This window comes from Nansenia antarctica (assembly GCF_963989245.1).
Source record: "Nansenia antarctica genome assembly, chromosome: 8".
Lineage (NCBI taxonomy): Eukaryota > Metazoa > Chordata > Actinopteri > Argentiniformes > Microstomatidae > Nansenia > Nansenia antarctica.
The window spans coordinates 56,032,096-56,058,802 of record NC_137678.1 but is presented as its reverse complement, the minus strand read 5'-3'; the positions used below and the strand labels follow the sequence as shown (position 1 = coordinate 56,058,802).

At 43.5% G+C, this 26,707-nt stretch overlaps 1 protein-coding gene across 1 annotated transcript; it reads right to left on the bottom strand.

Moving 5' to 3' along the window:
- Positions 1-9,983: 9,983 nt before the first annotated feature.
- LOC308164445 (uncharacterized protein) lies at positions 9,984-22,926 on the bottom strand (the record flags this gene model as incomplete). Its single annotated transcript, XM_080538538.1, has 8 exons — positions 9,984-10,008; positions 10,370-10,943; positions 11,088-11,211; positions 12,198-12,308; positions 12,734-12,829; positions 13,160-13,261; positions 14,238-14,440; positions 22,884-22,926. The coding sequence occupies 8 exons, from the start codon at positions 22,924-22,926 to the stop codon at positions 9,984-9,986; spliced, it is 1,278 nt and encodes a 425-aa protein (XP_080394664.1).
- Between the last annotated feature and the right edge of the window lie 3,781 nt (positions 22,927-26,707).

The following is a 26,707-nucleotide window of genomic DNA, read 5'->3' as shown; positions in this document are numbered from 1 at the left end:
CCTTCCACATCCATGGTCATACAGTCCTGCATAGATGCAGATGGCCCCTCTGATTCTACTTCTTCTTGGGCCATCACCACCCTCACGGGTGGAGGGAGAGACAGAGAGGAGAAGATGCAGTCCCCAAAGGAGGTGGGCAGAGTTTCTGTGAGAGAGAGAGAGAGAGAGAGAGAGAGAGACAAAATGGACACATTGATTGAAGTTATCACTAGATCAATAGATAAAGTTGACTAACAAGTAATACATTTTAACTCTTAATTAACTAATTAAGAGCTATACTTACAGTTTTGCTCCATTGTATACACCCCCAAAAATTGACTTTGCACATGAAAACTTGAAGACCATGCATCAACAACAAGACTCCAGACTGCTAATCTCTAAGCACAATTCAATTCATCACTTCAAACACTGGCCTCCATAAAGCCACACCCTAATTACCAATTGGTCTCACTCACTTCTGACCTGTTCAAACTCAATTGGCAAAACACTTCAATCATGTGTCAGAGCATAAGAGGCTTCAAGTGACCTCTACTGTGCCGGGGGGGGGGGGGGGGGGGGGAAATGGAGCAGCTGGGAGATGTACAGTAACGTTCTGGGAAACTGGGTTGTACGTTTAAGACAATTGGAGCTCATTGGATAGACACATGTGCATTGTATCCTATTCTGATACAATGATTGTGTCAATCCAATATTTATTTGATATATTGTATTACAATATGGAAACAGTCTTTATACTGTATGTACCATAAAAGAGAATTTTGGGACAACAAAAAAACAACAACTGAACTTTAAAAAAGGAGAAAAGGGGAACAATTTCCACACAATTGTCTATATTTGAATAGGTATGTAACACGGCCTCATGAAGCCAAAACATATAAACACTATTTTGATGGTAAGTGTTTTAAACTTAGCACACCAGTGTTAAATTGATGCTTTGTAAGAGATATCCGTATGATAGCTGTGTGTATCGTGTTGGTGGAAAGAATCAGCTTTCAGATTTTTGACAAAATGGTAGATTTGAGAAATTGAGCTATAGTTTTTGGAAACATGTTTTAACAATTGGGGGGAAACAGTAAATAACCATAATCAAATAAATACAACCATGACATTTCCCACATATTACATATCCAATGCTCAGTTCTACTGTCGATACAGTTTGAAATTGTGATACAATTAGAAATAAGTGCAATGAATCCTATATAAATATATTTACCCATGAAGTCAAAATGTCCAAGTTTTCTTTGGTGCTGCAGCAGGGTTCTCAGCTGCTTTGGGTCAGGCACAGACTGCACACATTCCTCCAGGCCAGAGGGGACAGCGTTAAGCAATGATGCCGTCTAAGAGGGGGAGAGAATTAATGATAAACAGGTGTAAAACAACAACAACAACAACAACAACAACAACAACAACAACAACAACAACAACAACAACAACAATGCATGCTCGCTGTTCATTCCTTCTATGTGAAAAGTGGGAATTCAAATCCTCCCAGCTAAACTGATATGTTCAATGTTCATTCTCATTACCTGTTGAAGGTCTGGTACCGGGAGTAACCTCTCAAGTCTGGATAGGAATTCCAGCATGAGCATCTGTAACGCGTTGTCATACTCAGGGCCGAACTCCCCCGGGAAGACATCCTAAAAGAGAGAACATTACTAACATAAAATATCAACAATTGAGATTTGTAGTTAAATTCAAATTGCATTCTGTCTCACACCTGGAGAACCATCATTACTATATCCACACCACTCTATCTGTCAACACTGTGTCAACAGCTAGCATTCTCCTAGTGTCAACAGCTAGCATTCTCCTAGTGTCAACAGCTAGCATTCTCCTAGTGTCAACAGCTAGCATTCTCCTAGTGTCAACAGCTAGCATTCTCCTAGTGTCAACAGCTAGCATTCTCCTAGTGTCAACAGCTAGCATTCTCCTAGGACTACTCATCTCACAGGATTTACATGGAATGTTCCGCCTTTTCAAAAGCAAACAACAAAGTTAGAAGCCAAACCTGGAAGAAGTGCTCCTTCACTGTCGGGTCCTTCAGCAGAGATTCAACCAGATCCACAAAGTTGGATTCAGGCATTTGCACCTCAGCCTCACGTGACTGCAACACAACATGCACAATGATAATCATCTTCATGCCTGTCACATCACATTTCCATATTATTGTAACATGGCATTATCATCATGTTGATACAGACAGACAGAGACAGAGACACAGACACAGACACAGACACAGACACAGACACAGACACACACACACACACACACACACACACACACACACACACACACACACATTTACATTTACATTTACATTTAAATGTTTGGCATTTAGCAGACGCCTTATTCCAAAGCGACTTACAATCAATACATTTGAATGCTAAGCATGTGAATCATCAGTCCACCATTCGTTGCAGGAAGAGTAATCTTCACACACACACACACACACACACACACACACACACACACACACACACACACACACACACACACACACACACACACACACACACTTTCTCAGTGACAAAAAACTTTTCCCTGAAATACTCACTTCTGATTCCCAAGGAGACATGAGGGTTCTGATCCGGTCCAGATGCAGCTGAATGTTCTGGAGGTCTGCTAGCTGCCCCGAGCGACACAACTCCAGAACCAGCTGGAATGAAAGACCACGAGTCAAGAGCGTTGCTAAGGACAACCGCACCGCCATGGTATTGTTTTCTCACCATGACAACATGTCACATTATGAAAGGGTTGCTAAATCGCATTTCTTATATTTAAGGTAGTCTTGCATGTGTTTGGAAGTGTGTTTGCCAGCATGGGTGGCCATATTCCCTGCTAAGAGGGTATGCCTTCCAGGTGTTCTAAGTAAAGTTAGTAAGAGTAGCCTTGTGAGTAAGTAAGAGCAGCCTTGTGAGTAAGTAAGAGTAGCCTTGTGAGTAAGTAAGAGTAGCCTTGCGAGTAAGTAAGAGTAGCCTTGTGAGTAAGTAAGAGTAGCCTTGTGAGTAAGTAAGAGTAGCCTTGTGAGTAAGTAAGAGTAGCCTTGTGAGTAAGTAAGAGTAGCCTTGTGAGTTAGTAAGAGTAGCCTTGTGAGTAAGTAAGAGCAGCCTTGTGAGTAAGTAAGTAGCCTTGTGAGTAAGAGTAGCCTTGTGAGTAAGTAAGTAGCCTTGTGAGTAAGAGTAGCCTTGTGAGTAAGTAAGTAGCCTTGTGAGTAAGTAAGTAGCCTTGTGAGTAAGTAAGTAGCCTTGTGAGTAAGTAAGTAGCCTTGTGAGTAAGAGTAGCCTTGTGAGTTAGTAAGAGTAGCCTTGTGAGTTAGTAAGAGTAGCCTTGTGAGTTAGTAAGAGTAGCCTTGTGAGTTAGTAAGAGTAGCCTTGTGAGTTAGTAAGAGTAGCCTTGTGAGTTAGTAAGAGTAGCCTTGTGAGTTAGTAAGAGTAGCCTTGTGAGTTAGTAAGAGTAGCCTTGTGAGTAAGTAAGAGTAGCCTTGTGAGTAAGTAAGAGCAGCCTTGTGAGTAAGTAAGAGTAGCCTTGTGAGTAAGTAAGAGCAGCCTTGTGAGTAAGTAAGAGTAGCCTTGTGAGTAAGTAAGAGCAGCCTTGTGAGTAAGTAAGAGCAGCCTTGTGAGTAAGTAAGAGCAGCCTTGTGAGTAAGTAAGTAGCCTTGTGAGTAAGTAAGAGTAGCCTTGTGAGTAAGTAAGTAGCCTTGTGAGTAAGTAAGAGCAGCCTTGTGAGTAAGTAAGAGCAGCCTTGTGAGTAAGTAAGAGCAGCCTTGTGAGTAAGTAAGAGCAGCCTTGTGAGTAAGTAAGAGCAGCCTTGTGAGTAAGTAAGAGTAGCCTTGTGAGTAAGTAAGTAGCCTTGCGAACCGACGGTTCTCTTGAGCCTAATGGCCCTTAGGCAGCAGGAGCCTATCTGCTGTTTCCGTAGCGTGAGGCGGCTTGATGTACAAGTACCCCCCCTGGACATGACGCTGGTATGTCGCAGGGTCTTACCCCCTGGACATGACGCTGGTATGTCGCAGGGTCTTACCCCCTGGACATGACGCTGGTATGTCGCTGGGTCTTACCCCCCCTGGACATGACGCTGGTATGTCGCAGGGTCTTACCCCCTGGACATGAAGCTGGTATGTCGCTGGGTCTTACCCCCCCTGGACATGACGCTGGTATGTCGCAGGGTCTTACCCCCCCTGGACATGTCGCTGGTATGTCGCTGGGTCTGACCCCCTGGACATGAAGCTGGTATGTCGCTGGGTCTTATGAGAAAGAATACCTACAACCCTGGCGTGAGAGGCTGTGTGAGAGGCCTATAGCGGTGGACACTCAGCTGTAGACAAACTGTTTGGTCAGAGCATATTTATGGCTGTGACTATGCTCAGGTTGGATGTTGCTTTTTCTCCCATAGCTGCACCCCATCTCTCACCCTCGCTCGAAGCCCCAGGAAGAGTTGGGTCTTCTGCTCAGAACTCAACAGTTCTGGGACAATCTCTGTCACCGTGGCAACGAACTCCTCCAGTACCCCATAGTCGTGGACGTCTCCTCTCTGGACCACCTGCCACATGGCTGCAGAGACCAGCCGCAGCGGTGGGATGAAGAGGCGCAGAGAGGGCAGAGGAAGAGGGGGACCTGGAAGACAGACGTGTGTTTAAATAAAGCCAGTGATCCTGAGGAAAACCAAGTTGATCATCAGACATTGTGCGTTGATAGCTTAGTTTTCTGTTCAAGCTGACAGTTGGGAAAACATATAGCATCCAGAAAGTGGTAATCAGAAACACAATCGCATTTGGTTTCTTCAAAAATAGAGTTAGCATTTCACTTAACTGAACGTTTGTCTGACCTGAACGCAGTCAAATGTATTACATTAAAGGACATTCATGGTATAAAACCTGTCTGACTAGTGTTACTTCTTCTTCGCTGGTATTGGCCTCCATAGCCTGGCCCCCCCTTACCTGACTGACCTCCTTCTCCCTCACCGCCCTACCCGTACCCTCCGATCCTCATCCATTGTTCCCCTCACTGTCCCACCCTCAAAACTCAAAGGCTTCGGTCACCGTGCCTTTTCACGAGCTGCCTCACCCCGCCTCTGGAACTCTCTCCCTCAACCACTCAGAGACTCACCCTCACTCCTCACTTCTAAATCCCACCTCAAAACCTACCTGTTCTCCCATGCTTACAACCTCCCCTACCCCTAACCATCTCCCCCATCCCGGCCACCCCCCCCCCCCCCCCCCCTCTGGACATGCATACAACCTCCCCTACCCCTACCCATCTCCCCTAACCCTGCCCCCCCCCTTCCCCCCCCTGGACATGCATACAACCTCCCCTACCCCTAACCATCTCCCCTAACCCTGCCACCCCCCCTCCCCCTCTGGACACGCATACAACCTCCCCTACCCCTACCCATCTCCCCTAACCCTGCCACCCCCCTCCCCCCCTGGACACGCATACAGCCTCCCCTACCCCTAACCACCTCCCCTAACCCTGCCACCCCCCTCCTCCCCCTCTGGACACGCATACAACCTCCCCTACCCCTAACCATCTCCCCTAACCCTGCCACCCCCCTCCTCCCCCTCTGGACATGCATACAACCTCCCCTACCCCTAACCATCTCCCCTAACCCTGCCACCCCCCCTCCCCCCTGGACATGCATACAACCTCCCCTACCCCTAACCATCTCCCCCTAACCCTGCCACCCCCCCTCCCCCCTCTGGACACGCATACAACCTCCCCTACCCCTAACCATCTCCCCTAACCCTGCCACCCCCCCCCCCCCCTCCCCCCTGGACATGCATATAACCTCCCCTAACCCTGCCACCCCCCCTCCCCCCCTGGACATGCATATAACCTCCCCTACCCCTAACCACCTCCCCTAACCCTGCCACCACCCCCCTGACATGCATACAGCCTCCCCTACCCCTAACCATCTCCCCTAAACCTTGCCACACCCCCCCCCCCTCCCCGTTCGCTGACTCTGTGTTCCATGTGTCCTTGTTGTTTTCTGTTTTCCATATCCCCTATATTGTCAGCGTCTTTGAGCCTCGGAAAAGCGCTATATAAATTTAATGAATTATTATTATTATTATTATTATTATTATTATTGGAGAGCGGGATGTTTAGGGGGCTGATGTTATTATAAAGGAGCGGGATGTTTAGGGGGCTGATGTTATTATAAAGGAGCGGGATGTTAGGGGCTGATGTTATTATAAAAGCGCGCAGCCCCCCGCAGACAGATCGCACTCCCGAACTAACAGAAGTCCGGCCCAGCCAATACCAATAACACTCAATGGATGTCGTATATAATTAACTTACCATGCTCGCAAGTATCCTGTATTTGCATGCTGATCTCAAAACATAACCGGAGGGGTGATTAGATTTCCGCAGTAAGTCCAGCCGTCCATGCTTCCGTTCTTCTGCCCGGTAACGGTTCCGGTGTGTTCACCGTTTCACAATAAAAGTCTCATCTGTCGTCTACCTACAATATTTTGGTAGTTATTTTTTCTTTTGGGTCACTGTTGCTTCCAATGTTGGTAAAACATGGGGCGGCACAGGAGGTAGAGTCGGCGTCTAATGATCGCAAGGTTGGCAGATCGGCGGTTCGAGCCCCGGCTGGCCACATGTCGAAGTGTCCTTGGGCAAGACACTGAACCCCAAATTGCTCCCAGTGAGCGGGCCGGCCGGCGCCTTGCATGGAAGCTTGCCGCCATTGGTGTGTGAATGTGTGTGTGAATGGGTGAATGAGAGGCCGTTGTAAAGCGCTTTGGATAAAGGCGCTATATAAGTCAGTCCATTTACCATTTAAAACCAGTAGTTTACTGCAAGACCGTTGAATTGATCTATGTGAGCAAATGATACTTTCAATGGCTCATCTCTTCTATGCCTGGGGCATACAATTGAGTGTGGGGTGACATCTATGTCAGTTGTTGTTTGTAACCCTTGAACTTACATGGAAACCCTTAACTTATTAACAAAACAACAGATTTTCATAAATGGAACCAGGCATACTGCCTTTATATAACTAGCGTTTCCTCTCAATATAAGAAATGGTTGAGCAGAAATGTAATGCATACATTTATATATTGATGAACTATTTAAACAGATTTGAAGGCCACTATCAAGTAGGCCACATTATGAGATTGTGTCAAGTTGTTTTCAGGAATGCTTCAGAATCAGGACTACCTTGACTGTCACGAGTAAGAGTCAGCTCCTATTAAGTTAAGTTTAAAATAGATTACATAATATGTAGGCAGCATGTCCACAAATTCCATCATTGACAAAGAGCACCTTATGTTTTATGAAGAATTTATCCTTGTTGTAGAGTTGAGTGCATTCCAGCCACACAAACACTATTCAGGTTGACCCAAAATCCCCAAGCACACATCAATGTGTCAAGTGCTTTTGCTTTCATTTCTTCACTTGTTACACTGTCAATGTTTATTTGAGCAAGCTATACTCCATTACGATATTATTACTTTTCGAACCAGACATCACATTGATAACTATTTGATGTCCATGGGTTAGTAGACAATCATTCACTTCAAATGGCATAATGACTTACAAAACAACACTTCTATAGACACAAAATAACATTTTATTCAAATCAATCACAGATAATGTATTACACTTTTTTTTCAAACACATTCATGGAATTCAAATCATGGTGGAGCAATTCACACTGCACTAAAAAAGGACATGTTTTTTTAAAACTAGAACTTTAGTTAACAGTGTGAGTGTATTTGTGATCTTTGAGTGATTTTCTTGTAGTGAAAATTAACCCACAATCCCCACACTGAAATGACTTCTCTCCCGTATGGGTTCGCTGGTGTCGTTTCATATGATGTGAGAATCTAAAGCCTTTGTCACAAACGTCACATTTGAACGGCTTCTCCCCAGTGTGGAGGCGCATGTGGGAGGTCAGATAGCCTGACTGGATGAAAGCCTTCCCACAGACCTCACACTTGTACGGACGCTCACCAGTGTGATACCGTCCATGCATCTTTAACTCATGTGAAGTGATAAACTTTTTGCCACAAACGTCACATGGAAATGGCCGTTCTCCTGTGTGGGTTAGTTCATGTCTTTTTAACGATATTGCTTTCATGAACTCTTTTCCACAGTGCGTGCAGGGATATCTCAGGCCGATGTGAACTTGTTCGATGTGTGTGTTCAGCTGAATCTTCGTCCTGTAGGACGCCTTGCACTGAGAGCAGGAGAAGGGCTTCTCTTCGGAGTGAGTCCCCATGTGCACCGACAGCTCTGAAGAAGCCCGGTAACTCTTCCCGCACTTCCAGCACAGGAACGGTTTCTCTCCTGTGTGTTTCCTCTTATGGATTGTTAGACAATGTGCCATCCTAAACTTCTCAGGACACTGAGAGCACTGGAAGGGGTATTCCCCTGAGTGAATCCTCTCGTGCATGGCTAGGTATGATAGCTGAGTGAAGGTTTTCTCACAGTGAGAACATGGATACGGTCCTTCAAAGCTGTGTTGATGTAGATAGTGTTCTCTCAGACGCCCCAATAGGGTGAAGCTCTTCTCACACATGGTACACTGGATTCTCTTGTGCATGAGCTTGTGTCTGGCTAGGGCAGCTGAGTTCGGTAGTATCCTACCGCACTCTGTGCAATAGAAAGGATTGTGAGTTCGTTGGTGTATTCTCAGGGATGATGACCCTTTGAATTCCTTCCCACAATCTTTGCATTTGAAGAGTTCTGTTGCTGCTGTGTCAATTTCCTCCCCGTTGCAAATGGTTTTCTGGTGTTGAGTCAAAGTCAGTATGTTCTTGAAGCTCTTCTCACATTTTGAGCAGCTATAAACCTTTGAAGATTTGCTAGATGATGAATGTTGGCTTTCACTTACGGATGGCTTTGTGACGTCCTCCTCATTAGCCAGCAGTTCATTCGATTCCAGTGGACGATCGCCACTTTGGTTCTGGTCCACCTCCTGAGACGCTTCTCCATGGCTTAGCTGAGAACAAATATAAATCTGGTGTTTCTTTAAACCGTGCCTGTATTTAAAGCGCTTCTGACAACTGACACATTGATAGGGGCGCTCGTTTGAGTGGGATAACATGTGAATAGCCATTTCTGAAGTACGATTCAAAGTCTTACCACACACAGTGCATGTTTTTGGGTCTAGGGATACATTGACAGCTGCTTCTGCAGTAGCAGGGTTAACAGTGGGCTCTGTGTCGTTGTCCTTTGTAACAAGACGTCCGCCGCAATTTTCTGGGATAACTTCTGTTAAATACTGGTCCACACTCTGACATGGGTCCTCTTGGATTCCATCATGACCAAGAATGAGCTGATGTTTTGTCAGTGTATCTTTGTACTTGAAGCTTTTTTCGCAAGTGACACAATGATACGGGCGCTCCTTTGAATGGGATCTCAAGTGCCTTGCCATATCCGAGGTACGAGTCAAAATCCGACCACAAACAGGACAGGTTTTGGTGTCTAACATCTCTTTCAGTGACACCTGTGAGTCGGAAACCTGTGTGTCTATTTCTGCAGTGGCAAGAGGGAAACCGCTCCCCACTGAGTGTCTAACCTCAGAGGGCAAACCTCCCTGGTTCATCTTCTCACACAAATATATCTGGTGTCTCTTCAAATGGTAAGGGTATTTGAAACTCTTCTCACAATTCATACACTGATGAGGACGCTCTTCTGAGTGGGAGGTCATGTGTCTGGCTTTGTCTGAAGCACGAGCAAAATACCTTCCACACAAAGAGCAGTGTTTACGCGACAGGGGTTCTTTCTGAGATAATCCTAGTGTGGAAGTCGTCTTAGAGAGTGACGGATCCTGATGTTCGCTGGTTGAAGGTTGCAAACTCTCCTCATTTTGACCACTAGTAGCCAGGTGAGGGAGGTCCTTTTTCGGTTTCCCCTTTTCACAAACACGCAGCTGGTGTCTCTTCAAATCATACAGATCCCTGAAGCACTTCCCACACTTAATACATTTGAACTTGTGAAAACGATCCCGGGTGTGGGTTTCCTGATGCCTTCTCATGGCCGTGGCTCGTGGGAACGTCTTCCCACACACGGGGCACGTCTTACTGTTGGGGAATCTCCTCCTTGCATTCTTTAAGGAAGGGGGCACCTTGGGGGATAATGATTGTTGGTGCGCACGTCCAGAAATGTCCATCTTAAGTAGTTTGGCTCCTTGTGACCTTGTGATCACGTCCTTCATCTGCAACCTTTTGCTTTGCTTCAATGATTGAAGATTGGGAGATGGCTTGAGAATGCCACTGACACTTCTTTCATTGTTTAATTCTCCAGCTACAGGCTCCTTGTTATCCATCGCAAGCTCCACTCTAGTAAATTCATCTGCTTGATCATCCTCATCTGCTGTGACAAGTCTGTCTTTTTCATTTGCGCTTCTCTCGACTAACTCCTTCTCTTCAACTAACTCCTTCCCTTCAACTGACTCCTTCCCTTCAACTGACTCCTTCCCTTCAACTGACTCCTTCCCTTCAACTGACTCCTTCTCTTCAACTAACTCCTTCCCTTCAACTGACTCCTTCCCTTCAACTGACTCCTTCCCTTCAACTGACTCCTTCCCTTCAACTGACTCCTTCCCTTCAACTGACTCCTTCCCTTCAACTGACTCCTTCCCTTCAACTGACTCCTTCCCTTCAACTGACTCCTTCCCTTCAACTGACTCCTTCCCTTCAACTGACTCCTTCCCTTCAACTGACTCCTTCCCTTCAACTGACTCCTTCCCTTCAACTGACTCCTTCCCTTCAACTGACTCCTTCCCTTCAACCAAAGCTGAACCCTGTTCCACCTCTGAACAGCCTGTAAAAGTCACTGGTTCTCCATCCGCCTCCAGACTCACACAGTCATGCATGGACTCAGACTGCGTATGTAATTCTACTTCTTCTTCTTGTGCGATCACCACACTCATTATCGACGGGAGGAACAGGGAGGAGAGGATGCAGTCACCGAAGGAGGCTGGCAGAGTTTCTGTTTGTTGGAAGAGAAAGAAAACAATAAAACATTTTAACTGTGAATGTACCTCTTTCTGCAAACCACAGTCATTTATTTTCCCGAAGCATATCATTCAAATAGTCAAATAAAAACTTTCAACATGCTCTGTAAGGAACTAACCCGTGGAATCCAACTGTCCCAGTTTCCTGTGGTACTGCAGCAGGGTCCTCAGCTGCCTGGGGTCAGGCACCGCCTGCACACACTCCAGCAGGGCAGAGGGGACGGCGCTTAGCAGGGATGCCGTCTAAGAGAGATAGAGAAGGAGAATAGGGCTGGGTTCAAAAAATCGATTTCCCGATTCTGAATCGATCTTCATTAAATGAGCGATTTATCGATTCATAAATCCCGAGATCGATCCTTTTTTTTTTTTTTTTTTTTTGCTTAAAGCTTCAACCCGCAACGACATCTCGTGGCCAGATCTCGCGCTACAAGAATTTATCATATCTCACGCAACGTGAGGTCTCAACACTAAAATCTAAAAACATGGCGATGGCAGGGACACTCAAGTCACCACCAGGCTTAAAGTCAGATGTCTGGGTGCATTTTGGATTTAAAAAATGTGACGATAGAGATGAGCTGGACAAAAGCAAAGTCATATGTAAATAAAAAGTACATTCATGTAACTGCTTTGGAGTCAATTCATTGATATGTTTAACAATGCTACATGTTATAGGGTTCCTTGAACCATTTATAGCATTAGTTCGGAAAATCTTCAAGCAAAAAATGTATATTGTAACTAGATCGAATCGGAATCGAATCTGGAGCTGTGAATCGGAATCGAATCGTTTTGGGAAATCAGTGGCGATACCCAGCCCTAAAGGAGAACATGTTAAAAAGTCATAAAACAACAACATGTAACTACACGTCAAAATGTCACACACAGTTCTTAAGCCCGTTCTAATTGTCCAAAACAAACTGATATAGTCAATCTGTTGTTCATTTGTTTATTTATTGGAAGGATCCCCATTAGCTATGCCCATAGGCATGAGCTACTTTTAGTGGGGTTCACATTTAAAACATACATTACAAATAACATTTAACATGTAAAACATACTTAAATTACAATTATCAAACATTAAAATATATCATACATCATACAATTTTACATTTGGCATAATATAAAACACTTAAATCTCTAGTTACATAAAAATAGAACAAATTACAACCATGTTAGAGAGGACTACACATTTCCATCTACGGTGCGTCACCATCTAGTGTCATTGTGATTACCTGTTGAAGGTCTGGTACTGGGAGTAACCTCTCAACTCTGGACAGGAATTCCAGCATGAGCGTCTGTAACGCGTTGTCATACTTTGGTCCGAACTCCACAGGAAAGACGTCCTAGGAGAGAAAATAAAATATGAACGCTAAGAAAACTAATTAATTACATTATTCACATAACCATTTAACCTCCTAAAGCAGTGGTTCTCAAACCTCTCCTCGGGGACCACCAGCCGTTCCACATATTTGATCTGTTCCACCACCAGCACACCTGATTCAACTAATCAAGTACAAACCATAATTGCTTTGCACTTGATTAGTTGAATCAGGTGTCCTAAAGCCTATGAAACATGTTGCCTATGAACAATGCGTGCTAGTACCGATGCTGGGTAGTTACTGTCCTAACTTTTTATTGCACAGCGTTTTCTGTCAATGCTAACCCCGACCCCTCAGGGTTGTTAACCTCAGATATATCCCTCAGGGAGATTTTCCAGCTATATGTTCCAATGGCAAATAAGAGAGATGGAGATATTAGAGACACAAACCTGGAAAAAGTGCTCCTTCACTGTGGGGTCTTTCAGCAGAGATTCCACCAGCTCCACAAAGTTTGATTGGGGCATTTGCACCTCAACCTCACATGACTGCAACAAAACATGCACAGTTGTTAGGATTACACAATCTATATGTTACGGTACATGTGGGAATACAGTACATGTGGGAAAACTAGGGTTAGGGTTAGGTGCTACGTCGAGCTGGCATGTCTAACCCTACCCCTAACCCTAACCCTAACCGTTGCACCCTAGCACCTAACCCTAACCCTAATTTTCCCACATGTACCGTATTCCCACATGTACCGTAACATATACACCTTTACAAAAAACATTTCATAAACCATGATTGTAAATCACTTTGCAATTTGGCGCACGCACGCACGCAGACACACCTGGGCCTTCCCTGAAATATATACTCACTTCTGACAGCCAAGGTGATATGAGGGTCCGGATCCGGTCCAGGTGAAGCTGAATAACCCTGAGGTCTGTCGTCTGCTGGGAGCGGCACAACTCCAGAACCAGCTGCAGACACACATCACCAGTCAGGAGCCAAGCACGGGGTAACTATGGTAACCATGCAACCTAGGCTTAAGCACTGTTCACACGGGACTAGGATTATGTCGTGACGTCCGTAATTTAGAAATCCCCCCCCCCCCCCCCGACGTCTGTGTTTTGTATGGTGCATTCGCGCGGGATAAGCGAAGTCTGCGTTTTACTGGAATTTACGGACATTCCCCCGGATATGATGTCATGGCTCTGTGTAACAGGATATGATGTCATGGCTCTGTGTAACAGGATATGATGTCATGGCTCTGTGTAACAGGATATGATGTCATGGCTCTGTGTAACAGGATATGATGTCATGGCTCTGTGTAACAGGATATGATGTCATGGCTCTGTGTAACAGGATATGATGTCATGGCTCTGTGTAACAGGATATGATGTCATGGCTCTGTGTAACAGGATATGATGTCATGGCTCTGTGTAACAGGATATGATGTCATGGCTCTGTGTAACAGGATATGATGTCATGGCTCTGTGTAACAGGATATGATGTCATGGCTCTGTGTAACAGGATATGATGTCATGGCTCTGTGTAACAGGATATGATGTCATGGCTCTGTGTAACAGGATATGATGTCATGGCTCTGTGTACCGTCCGCTTCATGAACAACAAACGCAACAGGCATTGGTTAGCTTTCGAACACGCAGCAAAAAAAAGGGGGCGGAGAAAACTAACTCACCCCAAATTACCGACATGGACTACTATTATCCCGTGATCTACAGAATCAGCGAAATAGGGTAGGTAATTTGCGGTGGATTTTTTACTGACATGGCCGATTCGCAGGGGATAAAGAACACAGACGACCTCCAGAATTATTACAAATTACGGTCGTCACCACATAATACCAGTCCCGTGCGAATAGGGCTTTAGCTACCTTCTCATTGACCTAACAAAGATCAATGTTCTCTAAATGTTTCTAGTTCCATCTCTCACCCTTGCTCGAAGCCCCAGGAGGAGTTGGGTCTTCTGCTCAGAACTCAAAAGTTCTGGGACAATCTCTGTCACCGTGGCAACGAACTTCTCCAGTACCCCATAGTCGTGGACGTCTCCTCTCTGGACCACCTGCCACATAGCTGCAGAGACCAGCCGCAGCGGTGGGATGAAGAGGCGCAGAGAGGGCAGAGGAAGAGGGGGACCTAAAAGACAGATGTGAAAAAAACCTAGGTTTAGAAGAAGGTGATAGGAGAAGGTTTTTCCTTCTATCAATGGCCCCGGGCCTGAGCTGGATTACTCTTCCTGCTACAACTGGTGGACTGATGATTCACATGCTTAGTATTCAAATGTATTGATTGTAAGTCGCTTTGGAATAAGGCGTCTGCTAAATGCCAAAAATGTAAAATGTAAATGTGTGTTTAATAAGACAATTGTCCTGATTGAAAAGGTGATGAACAGGCATTGGGATTAAAGGCATCTATAGTGTATGAGAGTATTCTAGATCACCAGTGCAGTAGTAAAACACAGCAGCTTGGCCACTAATCTGCATGTTGTAGTTTTTTCATATACAATTGCATCGAGGCATTTGTGTGTTGTTGTTTTTTGTCTACTTTAAAACAGAAAAAGCAGACATTTAAACATGCAAGACAACTAACGAGTCTTACCTACTGTGTGTAGGCTTCCCATACTCTTGACAATGACCTTTTTTCGAATACAGGGTAAGCATTGTTTGATATTATACCACTATGAGGTTTTGGCCAGCCTAATATGAATGTATTTGCATTATAAACTAACCTCATCACAGTACCTAGTACAAACTTCTCATAGCCTGAAGGCTTGATCAGAGGGATTATGATTATTTAACAGTGAATTTGAAACCCCTTGTCATTTAAAAAAATGTGCCTTACTATAATCAAAACAACGTAGTTTGATAATGTCATGAGACTTACGGTAATTGTAAACATCTTCGACATGTTCAAAGGGAGTGTTGTTCTCAGTCCTGCTACAGCATGTCATGTCATAGAAACCCAGCGCTGCGTTTGCATGTGATAATGTGTAGATGTGTTGATGTTAAGGAGACATGTGATAGTGTGTAGATGTGTTGATGTTAAGGAGACATGTGATAATGTGCAGATGTGTTGATGTTAAGGAGACATGTGATAGTGTGTAGATGTGTTGATGTTAAGGAGACATGTGAGTGTGTAGATGTGTTGATGTTAAGGAGACATGTGATAATGTGTAGATGTGTAGATGTTAAGGAGACATGTGATAGTGTGTAGATGTGTTGATGTTAAGGAGACATGTGATAGTGTGTAGATGTGTTGATGTTAAGGAGACATGTGATAATGTGTAGATGTGTAGATGTTAAGGAGACATGTGATAGTGTGTAGATGTGTTGATGTTAAGGAGACATGTGATAGTGTGTAGATGTGTTGATGTTAAGGAGACGTGTGATAATGTGTAGATGTGTTGATGTTAAGGAGACATGTGATAGTGTGTAGATGTGTTGATGTTAAGGAGACATGTGATAATGTGTAGATGTGTAGATGTTAAGGAGACATGTGATAGTGTGTAGATGTGTTGATGTTAAGGAGACATGTGATAGTGTGTAGATGTGTTGATGTTAAGGAGACATGTGATAATGTGTAGATCTGGGTTTCCGTTAACCGGCAATTACCGGTCTTTGTCCGGTAAAATTTGGTGAAGTCCGACAAATTGAAAAGTCGTCGGACATATTGTCCTGTGAAAATAATTCCCTTTGAATACAATTCGCTAAAGCTGGCTGGGTGCGTTCGTAAACACGCTCTGGAAATCCGATCAGCACTCGCGGAACGCCTCTCGTCCAATCGAACGACTCGGTCGCTCTGTGACATCGAAGCCAGCGTGCGCTCCGGCGCTCTCAGAGCGTGTTTACGAACGCACCCCTAGAAGTTTCCAGCCAGCTAGCTGAAGCTGCTACACACACCAGAGCCATGGCGACCGAACGGCAAGTTAAACAACATACTATAAAAGTGACATTGTTTTACTCATTACTCATACGTTTGTTGTCATTCGGCGGTGCTAATAGTCGCTTTCTTTTTTAATTTATTTAATTTATTTTATTTTAGCAGTTTCCCCGAAAGTTAAGTGTTTGTTTTTATATCACTATTTGCACTTCTGGTTAGATGCTAAACTGCATTTTGTTGTCTGGTACTTGTACTCTGCAATGACAATAAAGTTGAATCTCACCTAATCTAATCTAATCTAATCTAAAATAATCTAAAATAATCCCATCACTATTACTCCCTATTTTCATCAGTGTTTCAATCCTTGAATCTGTGATGGAAATCAAGCAAAGCCACTTCAAGTCTCCCCACCACTGACAGCGCTGGGTTTTTGATTGATTGATTGAAAACTTTATTAGAAGATTTGCAGAAGTAGGTACATGAAAGTACATATTGCATACAAGGTCAACTAAAAGGATAAAAACCCAAGAAAGCCACTGGCTTATTTCAATTGGGGTCCTTGGGTGTGCCTTTCCTTACACTCTCGGTTATTCCCTGTGGATTTAAAAAACGGTGTTTTGGTTTCTATAATGTGGTCTATTCTCAGTGTTGACGAGCAGCTCAGGGGGCTTTGAGATGGCTAACAGCTAATTAAAGGAGTAATTCCACTCAAAAGGGTAGAAGTAAGCTGACTGTCTGTCTGTCTGTCTGTCTGTCTGTCTGTCTCTCTGTCAGTGTGCTGGACTACCTATGACTTCCATGGTACCTGGGAACGCGTTGTCGGAGAGAAACGCCCTCTGTACAAAGGACCTACTGACCAAAATCCCTGTTCCCCGTAGCCTACATGCTTGCACTGTTACTGTTCAATAAAATGTTATACATCTAGACATTGTGGTATTTCTTTATATACGTATCCCAGACTGCCTATCAATTGTTTCTCAATAAACAGTTATGTTCTTCCCATTGTCATACTCCCGAGCTAAACGAAATGCCTTCCCAACCAGCGAGACTTATAGAAATGACGTTGTTTTATTGATTTAAAAAAAAAAAAAGGGTAAAACTGGAAAGAGAAAATAGAAAACTCACATTAATCCCAAACAATTTAACAAACTTCAGTTAACGTAATGTGGAGTCCGTTCATTGATCGATGCTGTCTGTTCAGTTCCCAGTGAGGCGCCCGTTCAGCGCTGGACCCGTTCAGCGCTGGATTTGACGCATGGCATAGCGCGCATGCGTCAAATCATGTTATATTATTATATATTATATAGCTCGCATCTAATCGTATCGGATGAGAAATAGACATTAAATGGCATATATAGGCCGCTACACAACAGTAATCACCGCGACAAACAGCTATATTAGATTTGGAGAAAAAAAATATATGATTTTGAAAAAAAATATTTTTATTATATTTTAATATGATGACCGGAATATATCACGTTTGTCCGGTAAATCGAATTCTTCCCGGACACGATGTCCGACGGCAAATTTTTCTAACGGAAACCCTGGTGTAGATGTGTTGATGTTAAGGAGACATGTGATAATGTGTAGATGTGTAGATGTTAAGGAGACATGTGATAATGTGTAGATGTGTAGATGTTAAGGAGACATGTGATAATGTGTAGATGTGTTGATGTTAAGGAGACATGTGATAATGTGTAGATGTGTTGATGTTAAGGAGACATGTGATAATGTGTAGATGTGTTGATGTTAAGGAGACATGTGATAGTGTGTAGATGTGTAGATGTTAAGGAGACATGTGATAATGTGTAGATGTGTAGATGTTAAGGAGACATGTGATAATGTGTAGATGTGTAGATGTTAAGGAGACATGTGATAGTGTGTAGATGTGTTGATGTTAAGGAGACATGTGATAGTGTGTAGATGTGTAGATGTTAAGGAGACATGTGATAATGTGTAGATGTGTAGATGTTAAGGAGACATGTGATAGTGTGTAGATGTGTTGATGTTAAGGAGACATGTGATAATGTGTAGATGTGTTGATGTTAAGGAGACATGTGATAATGTGTAGATGTGTTGATGTTAAGGAGACATGTGATAATGTGTAGATGTGTTGATGTTAAGGAGACATGTGATAGTGTGTAGATGTGTTGATGTTAAGGAGACATGTGATAATGTGTAGATGTGTTGATGTTAAGGAGACGTGTGATAATGTGTAGATGTGTTGGTGTTAAGGAGACATGTGATAGTGTGTAGATGTGTTGGTGTTAAGGAGACATGTGATAATGTGTAGATGTTAAGGAGACATGTGATAATGTGTAGATGTGTTGATGTTAAGGAGACATGTGATAATGTGTAGATGTGTTGGTGTTAAGGAGACATGTGATAATGTGTAGATGTGTAGATGTTAAGGAGACATGTGATAGTGTGTAGATGTGTTGATGTTAAGGAGACATGTGATAGTGTGTAGATGTGTTGATGTTAAGGAGACATGTGATAATGTGTAGATCTGGGTTTCCGTTAACCGGCAATTACCGGTCTTTGTCCGGTAAAATTTGGTGAAGTCCGACAAATTGAAAAGTCGTCGGACATATTGTCCGGTGAAAATAATTCCCTTTGAATACAATTCGCTAAAACTGGCTGGGTGCGTTCGTAAACACGCTCTGGAAATCCGATCAGCACTCGCGGAACGCCTCTCGTCCAATCGAACGACTCGGTCGCTCTGTGACATCGAAGCCAGCGTGCGCTCCGGCGCTCTCAGAGCGTGTTTACGAACGCACCCCTAGAAGTTTCCAGCCAGCTAGCTGAAGCTGCTACACACACCCGAGCCATGGCGACCGAACGGCAAGTTAAACAACATACTATAAAAGTGACATTGTTTTACTCATTACTCATACGTTTGTTGTCATTCGGCGGTGCTAATAGTCGCTTTCTTTTTTAATTTATTTAATTTATTTTATTTTAGCAGTTTCCCCGAAAGTTAAGTGTTTGTTTTTATATCACTATTTGCACTTCTGGTTAGATGCTAAACTGCATTTTGTTGTCTGGTACTCTGCAATGACAATAAAGTTGAATCTCATCTAATCTAATCTAAAATAATCTAAGATAATCCCATCACTATTACTCCCTATTTTCATCAGTGTTTCAATCCTTGAATCTGTGATGGAAATCAAGCAAAGCCACTTCAAGTCTCCCCACCACTGACAGCGCTGGGTGTGCCTTTCCTTACACTCTCGGTTATTCCCTGTGGATTTAAAAAACGGTGTTTTGGTTTCTATAATGTGGTCTATTCTCAGTGTTGACGAGCAGCTCAGGGGGCTTTGAGATGGCTAACAGCTAATTAAAGGAGTAATTCCACTCAAAAGGGTAGAAGTAAGCTGACTGTCTGTCTGTCTGTCTGTCTGTCTATCTGTCTGTCTGTCTGTCTGTCTCTCTGTCAGTGTGCTGGACTACCTATGACTTCCATGGTACCTGGGAACGCGTTGTCGGAGAGAAACGCCCTCTGTACAAAGGACCTACTGACCAAAATCCCTGTTCCCCGTAGCCTACATGCTTGCACTGTTACTGTTCAATAAAATGTTATACATCTAGACATTGTGGTATTTCTTTATATACGTATCCCAGACTGCCTATCAATTGTTTCTCAATAAACAGTTATGTTCTTCCCATTGTCATACTCCCGAGCTAAACGAAATGCCTTCCCAACCAGCGAGACTTATAGAAATGACGTTGTTTTATTGATTTAAAAAAAAAAGGGTAAAACTGTAAAGAGAAAATAGAAAACTCACATTAATCCCAAACAATTTAACAAACTTCAGTTAACGTAATGTGGAGTCCGTTCATTGATCGATGCTGTCTGTTCAGTTCCCAGTGAGGCGCCCGTTCAGCGCTGGACCCGTTCAGCGCTGGATTTGACGCATGGCATAGCGCGCATGCGTCAAATCATGTTATATTATTATATATTATATAGCACGCATCTAATCGTATCGGATGAGAAATAGACATTAAATGGCACATATAGGCCGCTACACAACAGTAATCACCGCGACAAACAGCTATATTAGATTTGGAGAAAAAAAATATATGATTTTGAAAAAAAAAAATGTTATTATATTTTAACCCTCCGGTTGTGTTCCCGGTCAAATCTGACCGAGAGCAACTTTCATCAATCATAAATATTGTGTTTTACATTTGATTGCCTCAAGGCCTTATGATATCCTCCACACTAGGCATTTGAACATATACAATTGCTGACTAACCACTGGCATTGAATTTTGTGGTTTTAATCAACTTTGTAACATCTGTGGTGTTCCCGGTCAAAAATTACCGCCATAGGAAATTAATGGATAACACAAGTTGTAACAAGCTACAGCATTCCAGGATGTATCAGACCTGTTCAAATACCTCATATATAAAGAGAAGGGTTCCCATAACTCTGGAAGGTATGGTTCTGATGGACACATAAGCACGGGAAAGAGAAGGGTTCCCATAACAAACACTGAAATGTATCAAACGAAACAGGTGTTTGTTATGGGAACCCTTCTCTTTCCCGTGCTTATGAAATGTATCAAATGAAACAGGTGTTTGTTATGGGAACCCTTCTCTTTCCCGTGCTTATATGCCCATCCCCCCACGTGAACCACACCTTCCAGACTAAACTCTCACAGACCCCCTATATAAAGCTTTATTTGTGCTTTGCTCTGAATTCACTCTGTGAACACAATGAGGAAGCGGCTGTCTAAGCGATTATCTGTCAGAGAGGCTCTCGACCGAATTTTTGAACCAGATGAAGAGGAGATTGAAGTTGAACCAGAGATAGAGGAGGATGTCTCAGAATTGGAAGACAACACCGATCCTGACTTCGATCCAGAATGTTATGAGACAGACGGCGAGGAAGAGGCCCCTGAGGAAGAGGCCCCTGTGGAAGAGGCCCCTGAGGAAGAGGCACCTGAAGAACAGGCACCTGAGGTGACATTCCAGTCCAAGGGTGGCAACTTGTATTCATCCTCCCAGGATAGAGCAAGCAAAGCGAGAGTGGAAAACATCATAAGGATGACACCAGGACCAACGCGGTATGCTACATCTCGTGTGGATGACATCAAGTCCAGCTTCCAACTGTTTTTACCAGTCCATTGAGGAAATTGTACTGGACATGACAAACCTGGAGGGGAGGCGTGTGTTTGGGGACACATGGAGAGCACTGGACCAGGTAGACCTTCAAGCCTACATAGGTCTGTTGATTCTAGCTGGAGTATATCGGTCAAACAATGAGGCTACAAAGAGTCTGTGGGATGCGGAGTGCGGGAGGCCTATATTCCGGTCCACTATGTCATTACAGCAGTTTCATGTCCTGTCGAGAGTTATCCGATTTGATAACAGATACAAGACCTGCCCGCTGGCGAAATGACAAACTGGCTGCCATCAGGAACGTTTGGGACAGGTGTGTGGAGCGCCTGGCTACCACTGATGTACAATCCAGGCCCTGAGGTGACAGTTGACGAGCGCCTGGTCCGTTTCAGATGTCGCTGTCCCTTCAAGCAGTACATCCCAAGCAAACCAGGCAAGTATGGAATCAAGATCTGGGCAGCATGTGATGCCAGGAGCAGCTATGCCTGGAATATGCAGGTCTACACGGGAAAACCTGTTGATGGAAGGCCAGAAAAAAACCAGAGCATGCGTGTTGTGCTGGACATGACAGCCGGTCTCAAGGGGCATAATATCACATGTGATAACTTTTTCACCTCATATGCGCTTGGTCAGGAGCTGTTGAAACGCAAGCTCACCATGGTGGGGACAGTGAGGAAGAACAAGCCTGAACTTCCCCCTGCGCTGGTGTCAACCAGAGGGAGAGAGATACTCTCATCAAATTTTGCACAGTAAAGGTTGAGATGTTGAAGAACTGATCCAATGTGTTGTTTGGCATGTAGTTTTGGAGATATGAAGCAGTTAATCAGACCGGTCTAATTAGACCGGGAACACCAAGGATGGGGGGGCAAACATGAACACAACCCAAAGGTTAATATGATGACCGGAATATATCACGTTTGTCCGGTAAATCGAATTCTTCCCGGACACGATGTCCGACGGCAAATTTTTCTAACGGAAACCCTGGTGTAGATGTGTTGGTGTTAAGGAGACATGTGATAATGTGTAGATGTGTTGGTGTTAAGGAGACATGTAGCAATTAAGACCTAGGTTCTAGGCCCTGGACAATCTAGACAATTTGATGGCAGCTACTAGATTGTAATCAAGTGCAATACTGAAACACAACTGTGAACATTTCAAACCTGCAAACTGCGACACTTTAAATGAATGTGCAATAACACTATGTGCAATATGACAACCCTCGGGTACATAAGGTTCAGAGAATAGGAAATGTTAGAATAGGTATAGCATAGCATAGAGTACAGCACAGTGTTTTATTTGTATAGTAGTATAGTATAGTGGATAATGTACATAGCCTTTATTTATGTAAACCAGCTCTTTTCCCTTCTTGTTTTTAGTTTTTTTTTTCCTAGCACCAGGGGAGCCACCCCTCCCAAATGTCGTTGTTTGGTACCTGTACTATATCAATGACAATAAAGACCATTCATTCATATCCCAGCGGGGTTAACGGGGTGAGACATGTTGTAAATCCGGCGCATGCGGTAGTCTGGCTGACAAGGACAGACTGACTGCCCCTCCTGAGCTGTTGACTTACCACGTTCACAAGGATCCTGGATCTGCATCTCGACCTCAAACATCCGTCAGATGAATGAGATGTTCTTCTATGTACAATAATTAGACGCCAACTTCTGGAATATGTAGGGGTGTTCTCTGTATCTTGTTCTTCCGCCCCGCAGGCTGCATCCCTATGGAAACGGCATACATTTTCGCGGACTGCGTGGCTATTTTAAACATGACCGTTTCAATCAACCACGTAATATGTCACTGTAGCGTACTCCTAATGTCCACCATGTACTTGAAACACAAATCAGATATGTATTCTCTCGTTAGCCTATGCTAACGCGTTAGCGTGCTAGCTAAGCATAACTGACCATGTTAAACTCCATTGACTACGTGAGCCTTAGCTAGTCTAGCTAACGTTAGTTCAAGCGTCTTCTTTAACCTAAAATCGTTCAAAGCCCTCCAACGAGTGCATAGCTAGCTAGCTAGCTAACCAACACTTAGAATACATTGCTAAAATAATAGCATCCACAACACAAAGACAGACAAGACTAGTAGCAGGCAGGACAAACAACCTGGTAGACAGACAGACAGACAGGAAGTGACGTCTGGCTTGAGGATCCGGTGGGGTCATGCAGATTTCAGAATAAAAGTCTTTAGTCAACAGCAACACATCCTTGAAATTGTTTTCCTTTATTATGTAAAGAGGCTTCTCTCTCATATTGACCCTATGCGAGCTCTATATGGAAATTGTTAGGCTACATGAATAGAATAGACTTTATTGTCGTTGTACAGTTGCCTATACAATGAAATTGTAGTGGTTCTTCTGAAGGTGCAAAAACAGAAAACATATTCACATATTCACAAACATATACTGTACACATATAACATATCACAAATATTACACACTAGACAATTAAAAAGCGAAAATGCTATAAAACAAGCTAAGAGACAATTAGGTCCAAGTTCCGCCTGTCCCCCGCTGACAGTTACTTGACAGTTCCAACACAGACCACTAGAGGGCAGTACACGACCTTACAGTTCCACACCGACCACTAGAGGGCAAGTGGAATCAGGAAGTCCTATGCCCCACTAACCACATAGGTCCATTACTATGCTATTACAAAAACATTACCAAGGTATCAGCATGTTGATAATAATAATAATAACTTTTATTTGTATAGCACTTTTCCTGCAAACGTTGCAGTGATGCAAACTGGTGATGTTCACTAGTGTATTTATTATGTTGTTATGTTACTAGTGTAATTACTAGTAACAAGTTACGACATGGGCAACTTAATGTTACCAATGATTTCTTTAAAATACAGTAATACATACATTTGTAAGTAAATGTAAAAGGACGAGGTACAAACAGACTCCTGGGTCTCCTGCTGGTGTAAGACTAGTGTGCTGAGCATTTGATCCACCACATCCAATACCTGGGTCCAGTATTTCCAAACGTTTAATCTAGGGTAGTGGTGGTCTTGTCAATAGTGAGTAGGACTGGTGAACGGAAGGTTGTGAGTTCAGATCCCACCTAAAACACCACCACTAGTGTGCCCTTGAGTAAGGCCCTTAGCCCTCAGTTACTCCAGGGGGAATGTCCCTGTAATTCATAATTGTACATCGCTTTGGATTAAAAGTGTCTGCTAAATGGCAAATTCTAGATCAGAATGATCCAGATTATGTGTTGCTATGCTCAGGATCAGATTGAGATGTCTGATTTCCCCTATACCACTCAGAATCTGACAGCTGGATCTGATCCCGGATAGCAAAACATAATATGGATGATTCTAATCTAAATGAAACTTTTTGAAACACCTGGTATTTGGTAATCCCAGGAGTAGACCAGCCCACTTTCAGCAACATTGCAGACTATTGACCCTGGGACACTTTCAAATCAGTGGGTTTTTAAGAACACATTACTTTGCTTTTGTCCTTTTTTCTTTCCAGACTGAATTCCTCTTACCTGAATGGAATAAAATAAGAAGACCGGTCAAATGATTATAGGTGGTTTGAAGATTTATTTCAAATGATACAATGAAATAGTATTTGTAATCTCCACACAATATTACATTTATATCACTAATTAGTCTGGATAAGGTCAGATTTGAACTTCATTTCTATAAATATATTATACTGAATGACGGGGTAGTGGTGGTCTAGTGGATAGTGAGTTGGACTTGTGATCGGAAGGTTGTGAGTTCAAATCCCGCCTGAAGCCACACCACTACTAGTGTGCCCTTGGGTAAGGCACTTAGCCCTCAGTTACTCCAGGGGGAATGTCCCTGTAATTCGTAATTGTAAGTCGCTTTGGATAAAGGCGTCTGCTAAATGGCAAAATTATTAATTATTTGAATGCAGGTGGCTATCTGGGATTGGCACATTCATTTTGGGAATTTTAAATTAATGATAGTCTTCTATCATAGTAGATAGATATATTCTTTAAGAATATACTTTAAAAACGCTTCACAAGCTTAGCTTAAGTTTTAGCTTTAACTGTCTTACCCCAAGCTTTGTTTGGAAACAAACTGTATAGCTTTAAACAATGGCTTAAACGATAATATGTATCTAATGGATGGTCAGTCCTTGCATCCATAGATTAGTCTATGAAATTTCTCTCTCCAGCCCCATCCCTCAACTGTTTACTCCAAAAAGTGTGTGTGTGGGGGGGGGACGGACAGACGGACGACACATTGTTTGAATACCAGATTGCCCCTTTAGTTTACAGAGTGGGTGGACTGATGATTCTTAAGAGATTTTCTTTGAGTAAAAGCTAAGCCACATTCACCGCATGCAAAGGGCTTCTCTCCTGTATGGGTTCGCTTGTGTTTTTTCATGATGCATGACAGTCTGAAGCCTTTGTCACAAACGTCACATTTGAATGGCTTCTCCCCCGTGTGGAGGCGCATGTGGGAGGTCAGATAGCCTGACTGGATGAAAGCCTTCCCACAGACCTCACACTTGAAAGGACGCTCACCAGTGTGATACCTTGCATGGATTTTCAATTCGTGAGATGTGATGAATGTTTTGGTACAAAAATTGCATGGAAATGCTCTTTCTCCTGTATGTGTGAGTTCATGCCTTTTTAACGACAGTGCTACCAAAAACTCTTTTCCGCAGTGTATGCAGGGATATCTGACTCCGATATGGACTTGTTCAATGTGTGTATTTAGCTGAAGTTTTGTCCTGTAAGCCATGTCACACTGAGAGCAAGAGAAGGGCTTCTCTTCTGAATGAGTCCCCATGTGCACCTTCAGTTCTGGTCCAGAGCGATATCTCTTCCCACACTGCCAGCAAAGGAACGGCTTCTCTCCTGTGTGTTTCCTCTCGTGAATTGTTAGACATTTAGTTGTTCTGAATCTTATTGGACATTGAGAGCACTGGAAGGGTGATTCTCCCGAATGAACTCTCTCATGGATGACTAGGTATGATAACTGAGTGAAGGTTTTCTCACAGTGAGAACAGGGATATGGTCCAGCGAATTTGTGTTGATGTAGATAGTGTTCTCTCAGACGGCCCAAGAGTGTGAAGCTCTTGTCGCACATGGTACACTGAATTCTCTTGTGCATGAGCTTGTGTCTGACTAGGGCAGCTGAGTTTGGGAATATCCTTCCGCAATCTGTGCAATAGAAAGGATTGTGAGTTCGCTGATGTCTTTTCAGGGACGATGGGCCTCTGTATTCCTTCCCACATTCTTCACATTTGAAGAGTTTGCAGATGGTGTTCTGGTGGAGATTCAAAACAAAGACAGACTTGAAGCTCTTCCCACAGTTTGAACATGTGTACGTTTTACTGGGAGATGACAGGTGTTGGGTTTCACTGGTGGCTGGCTCAGTGTCTGTTCCCTCATTGGCC